The sequence below is a fragment of the Phocoena phocoena genome, chromosome 13 (assembly GCF_963924675.1).
Source record: "Phocoena phocoena chromosome 13, mPhoPho1.1, whole genome shotgun sequence".
In the NCBI taxonomy this organism is placed as follows: domain Eukaryota; kingdom Metazoa; phylum Chordata; class Mammalia; order Artiodactyla; family Phocoenidae; genus Phocoena; species Phocoena phocoena.
This window is the reverse complement of record NC_089231.1, coordinates 53,086,257-53,092,256: the sequence shown is the minus strand read 5'-3', so window position 1 is coordinate 53,092,256 and position 6,000 is coordinate 53,086,257. Positions and strand designations below refer to the sequence as shown.

Below are 6,000 nucleotides of genomic sequence, written 5' to 3'. Positions count from 1 at the left end.
GAACTTAAATTTTAAGTAGGAGAGTGACATGATCAGGTCTGCATTTTAGAAATATTTAGGCTGTACTGGTGTGGGTAGATTAAAGGCAGCGAGATTGAAGTCAGGGAGACCAGGTAGAGGGAGTGAGATCAAGTATATGAGTAGATTAATTGTGGAGGTGGTAGAGGAGGAGAAAAAGGTGTTTATGATAGCAAAAATTAGATGCATATGGAAAAGGAGGTTGAGGGCGTTCATATCTGATAAGGTGGGTGGTGAGGGAGCAACACCTGGAGGGTGATTGCAGAATTCCAGATGGACTATCGTGGTCTCCACATGGGGAATGTGGGGGAGATGGAGAGAAGTGGACCATGAGATCTATTTTGAAGGTAGAAGCAGAGCTTGGTGAGGTTGTAGGGTAGAGGGGAAGGGAGGAGGCAAGGGTGACTGGGCTTTTTCATCAGTAAAAAGACACTACTAGCACAGGGTTGGTGTGAGGATGAAGTGAGACGATGCCTTCTCTACGTTATAAAGGTAATACGAACGCAGGGCACAGCTGCTGCTCCTGGAGTGGGGAGACTTGAGTTCAAGCTCCTGCCCTGCAGCCTATTTCCCCTGAGGAGTACAAGGCATCTTCACTGGTGTCCTTTCCAACCACACCATCCTCCTCTTCTGGGCCTTTCTCTCCTCTCCCTGAGCCCCAACTCAACTCCTCCCAGAGCTCTTGAGCAGAGAAATCTTGGTCAGCTGATGATCTGCACGTGACCACAACCTTCAGCCCCTGTATCCTCCAGAGTGGGGCTCAGAGGAGGCGCCAGGCCGGGGACTTTTGGGACCCACTTGCAGGGGCTCGATCAGTTCTTGGTGCTGAAGGTGGTGGGGCTGGAGGGAGGATGCATGTTCCAGAAGCCCTGTCCTCTAAAGAGTTGCTGAGCTTGTTTTCTCATCACCAGGTCTGTGAGTCTAGCCCATTGTAGCTAACAGGTTTTTGTGGGATTTTTTCCAACCTTATACTTCTTCTGTTAGGTTTTGCGTGTGTGTGTGTGTGTGTGTGTGTGTGTGTGTGTTAAAATACACATAACACAAACCTTATTATCCTAACCCTTTCTAAGTGTGCACGTCAGTGGCATTAAGTACATTCAGATCATTGCACAACCATCACCACCATCCATCTCCAGAACTGTTATCATCTTGCAACACAAACTGTCTCCACTAAACAGCTACTCCCCATTCCCTCCCCGCTCCACCTGGAAACCACTATTCTACTGTCTCTCTCTATGATTCGCCTACTCTAGGTACCTCATATAGGTGGAATTATACAGTATTTGTCCTTTTGTGACTGGCTTATTTCACTTAGCATAATGCCCTCAAGGTTCAACCATGCTGTAGCATGTGCCAGAATTTCCTTCCTTTTTAAGGCTGAAAAATATTCCATTGTCAGGATGTGCTGCCTTTATTTTGTCCATTCATCCGTTAATGGACACTTTGGTTGTTTCCACCTTTTGGCAATTGTGAATAATGCTGCAATGAACATGGGTGTACAAATATATCTATTTGAGTCCCTGCTTTTGACCCTTTTGGGCATCTGTCCAGAAGCAGTATTGCTGGATCATATGGCAATTCTATGTCTAATTTTTTGAGAAACCACTATGCTGTTTTCCATAGTGGCTGCATCAGTTTACATTCCAACTACCAACGCACAAGTGTTCTAATTTCTCCACATCTTTGTCAAAACTTGTTATTTTCTGTTTTTTGAAAATTTTTTATTTTTTATGATAGTCATCCTAGTGAGTATGAAGTGGTATCTCATTGTAGTTATTTTTTTGTTTTGTTTTGGCCATGCTGTGTGGCTTGCGGGATCTTAGTTCCCCAGCCAGGGACCGAACCTACTCCCCCTGCAGTGGAAGCGTGGAGTCTTAACCACTGGGCCTCCAGGGAAGTCCCTCTCATTGTAGCTTTGATTTGCATTTCCCTAATGATTAGTGATGTTGAGCATCTTTCCATATGCTTATTGGCCATTTGTATATCATCTTTTTTTTTTTTTTTGTATATCATCTTTGAAGAAATATCTATTTGAGTTCTTTGCCCAGTTTTTAAATTGGGTTATTTGTTTTGTTGTTGTTGAGTTGTAGTTCTTTACAGATTCTGGATGTCAACCCCTTATCAGATATATGGCTTACAAACATTTTCTCCTGCTCTGTGGGTTGCCTTTTCACTCTGTTGATAGTCTCTTTGATGCACAAAAGCTTTGAATTTTGATGAAATCCAATTTATTATTTTTTTCTTTTGTTGACTTTTCAGTGTCACAGCTGTAATTTAGGTATTTTAAATGATTTTCTTCAATTCAAATACTGGGGCCAAAATTCTCTCCATTTTTCAGTTGGAGAAACTATTATGCAAAGAAACTGATGGGCTTATTCCATCCCAACATTAGTTAGTAAGCTCTGGGCTGAGAATCCATATTCTGGCCTCTTCAGGGACTCTCATTTGACATGCAAAACAAGGCAGGTACCTTGGTGGGAGCTGGAGAAAATCTCCAGAGTAATCTTCAGGGACCCTATAGTTTCATCAAGCCCTAAAGTGAAAAAAAAAATTGCCAGTTTTTGTCTTTTTCTTTGCCAGTCATGTACAAGCTTCCCCCTAACGTTCTAAATAGAAAGCTTCTGGAATGGAGAGTCTGAAATATTTTAGAATGTATTCATTTCTGGGCACTGACTTTTACTAGAGCAAAGAATTCCCTGTTTAGAATGAATCAATGGACTGGTTACACTGTGTTACCAAGTCCTCAGGAGAGAAAATCGGAAAAGCTGCAACCACTGCCCATGCCAGAATTGTATTTCTTTTGGTATGCTAACAAGAGCGCAAGTAATCTGTCATTTCACCATTGTGGAAGAAAGTTCCTCCGCAGCGCCCCCCGCCCCGCCCCCCACCAGCTCCACTCACCACTTAGTTTCTGCAGGAAAGCAATAAAGCAATGGGTCTGCTTAGGAAGGTTTCTAAAAGGAAAGATAAACACTGTGGGGCAACAGGATGGGCCACAATGAAAGAAACTCATTATGAATCTGCTCAACAGCCCAGTCTCCTTTCCTGGTAAAACTGGAGTCAACCTGATCATTTCAGGGGCGGTGGGTAGAAGGGAGACTTTTCCAACCCAGGGGAGTGTGGTGGGTTTTTTAGTCTCTGTCTCTCTCTTCTTGAAGGTCCAAGAGTTGTAATCCTGCTCCGAGTTCTGCAGGGAGATCATCTAATGGTGACTTCGAACTTAGCGACAGCTCTCCCCGGGTGGCAGTGAGCACTGTCCCTTGTGTCCCTTCGGGGCATCAACAAGCGCACTTGGAAACTTGGAGCCTCGGGGAAGCGCTCGCCCCCTGTTTGATCCTCTAACCCTCCGTGCCCAGGGCCCTTTGGGGAAGGGACGAGCTAACTCCGCCGTCCCCGTGACGCTGCTGCTCCCAGCCCTCTCACCCCACACTCTAGGTAGTCAGGGGTCTAGAAACAAGCCCAGCGGCCGCACGTTCCGTGCACCCCGAGGGTGAGCACTTGACCACCCTCGGGAGCCGCTTTCCTCCGACTTCGTCCCGTTTCTGGTCCAATGGGAAAAAGAGAGAACCGGGGGAGCGCGGCCGAGCGACGGCGCGGCGACGAAGCGACGGGGCCCGGGCGGGCGCCTGCCTGCGGGCGGGCGGGGCGGGCGCGGGAGGGCGCGAGGGGGGCGTGGGCGCGGCGGCCCGCGCGCCCCGGCGGCCGGGCCAGGGGGAGGGGCGCTGGCGGGAGCGGCGCCTCCCGCCCGGGGTGAGCGGCGCGCGCGGCGGCCCCGCGGCACAGAGCGCCAAGCGGGGAGGGAGGGCTGGAGCGCAGACGGCCGACGCGCGGCGCAGCTGCCATGGGCGCTCACTGACCCGCTGCTCAGCGCGAACTTCCTCGGCGGCGCGGAGCTCCCCGGCTGGCTGTGCGTCTCCTCGGCCACCATGAAAGGTAGGGCGGGCTTCGGGAAGCGCGTGAGGGGGCGAGGTGCATCCGGTGCGAACTTTCTCTGCGCGGAACCCCGGGGGACACCCGGTGCTTGGTTCGTGCGCGCACCCTGGGGGCGCCCCCGGCTCCGGAGTCGGGTACCGCCGGAGACCTAGAGGTTGGGGTTTTGAAGCGTGTGAGTATTCCCCTCCCCATTCTGTCTCTACAAAGTAGTTTGAAGCCCCAAATCATTGTTTACGGATTCCAGTTCCCAACTTTTTAATTGAAAAAATATGCCCGGGAGAGTGGAGGCATCATCATCCCCCCCCCCCAGTCGGTTCTCCGCTCTGGAGCCCTCCCCCCTCTCCCCAGCGTCCTCTCCCTCCCCGCTGTTGCCGTTTCGCCGTCCAAGAAGTCGAAGGGCTGCTGGCCGGGGTTTTTCTCTGGGACTCGGGGATGTTCTCGGTGCGCCCTCCCCACATCTGGCAATGATTAGGTGCCCGCGGAGTTCAGCTGGCTTGGGAAGTGCGTTTGGCATCTTTCTCCATCAGACCCACTGACTGGAAAATAACTGTCCTGGGTTCTGCGTCCCTTCCATGTGCCCGCCTGCGGAGTTGTTGTGCCCACGTGTGTTCAGGGGTGACACAGTCCCCCGGGCGGTATCCTCTGCAGGCTGGTTTAGGGAAGTGTCAGATGTTATCATACCTTTAAACGGAATCGCGAGGAGAAGGGCTTCTCAGGGCAGCCTGTGTTTAGTAGAAACCCGAAGATTTGTCAGCAGAATCCAGATTTATATGTGAGATAAATAATTACAGCGTAGGCATCCAAGAGAGCCGTTTGGGGATGGGCCGGCGCGGTGTTTACACAAGACTGGAGACCTGGTTTTGTGTTAGGATAACACATTTCTGTCATCGCGCGGGCCAGGCTTGAGTGAGGGGGCTGGGTGCGAAATGCCATCTGACCGCGGGGACCGAGTTTCCAGTCGCCCGAGACCACGCGATGCGACCGCTTTGACTTGCAAGCGTTGCTGACCGAGGCGGGCGCCCCGGGAGCCCCACAGACTTGGAAAGTAACTTTTGGCTCTAGGTTTCTCTGAAACGGAGTTCACGCTGAACACTCCGGAGCGGTAATGCCAGTTAGCTCTCCTTCCAAGGGAGTTCTGTGTCCTCCTTTGGAGACCCAGGGTAGGGAGGGGACAGAACACCAGGTGGAATGGGGCCCGCCCCAGGGCCAGAGAAACAAAAGACAGGATACTACTCTCTGGCTAGGGAATTTCAAAAGGCAGTGGTGTGTGTTCCTTCTCCCTCCATCTCGGTTTCTCTTCTCAGTTACCTTCTAGGAAAGGAGCACTTTCCTTAGCACTGATTGAAGGATCCTCCCAGAAAGGAAAGAGTTCACGCGGCTAAACTTTACTCTGGGGCTCAGTTACCATCATTTTAGCCAGTTAATCTTCTCATTGCTGGTCACTGAGGCCAGAAGGTTTTGAACTCTCGGAAAGATAAGCCAGCTACTCATTTCATCAGCTCCCATGTGTGTTCCGAAACTCTGAAAATCTTGTTATGCTTTTGACTGGGTCAATGACTGTTACTACAGTTTGGGTATTTTTCCAATGTTAATTCAAATCTGCAGAGGAAGACACACCTACAAGTTCTAAACATATTTTTTTGCGTGTGTGTGAGGTTTACACTGCATTCTAGACCAGCTTGCAGACCCCCTGGAGAAGGTTTATTGCTTACTCTCTGTGGTCTGGGCACTGCTTCAAAGGCCCCTCTTACCTTCTGCCCCAGTGGGAGAGGGGAGCTGAGGGACTGAATCCCTGGGTAGACTAGTCACTTTGAAGGCCTCTTTTAAAACAAAATATTCTGTGAGAGGTTTGCTTACCAACCATTGCCATGTAATTTGCATTTATTTGTCTGGTTTGTGAGATGCGGAAGGGGGGCAGCAGTAATACTTCTTTAGTACCTACTAAGTGCTAGCCCCTGTGCTCCACTCTCTATAAGCCCTCCATCGGTGAACCCTCTCAACAACCCTGTGAGGTAGGTATTTTAACCCCTACATTATAGATGTGGAAAA

At 50.1% G+C, this 6,000-nt stretch overlaps 1 protein-coding gene across 1 annotated transcript in view; it reads left to right on the top strand.

The window, feature by feature from the left end:
• Window positions 1-3,814: 3,814 nt before the first annotated feature.
• The window catches only part of COLEC12 (collectin subfamily member 12), a 196,703-nt gene continuing 194,517 nt past the window's right edge, over window positions 3,815-6,000 (top strand). The window contains exon 1 of the mRNA XM_065889785.1: window positions 3,815-3,951. Within this exon, the coding sequence (XP_065745857.1) occupies window positions 3,945-3,951 (7 nt within the window). The 5' untranslated portion in view covers window positions 3,815-3,944. The remainder of the gene's footprint in view (window positions 3,952-6,000) is intronic.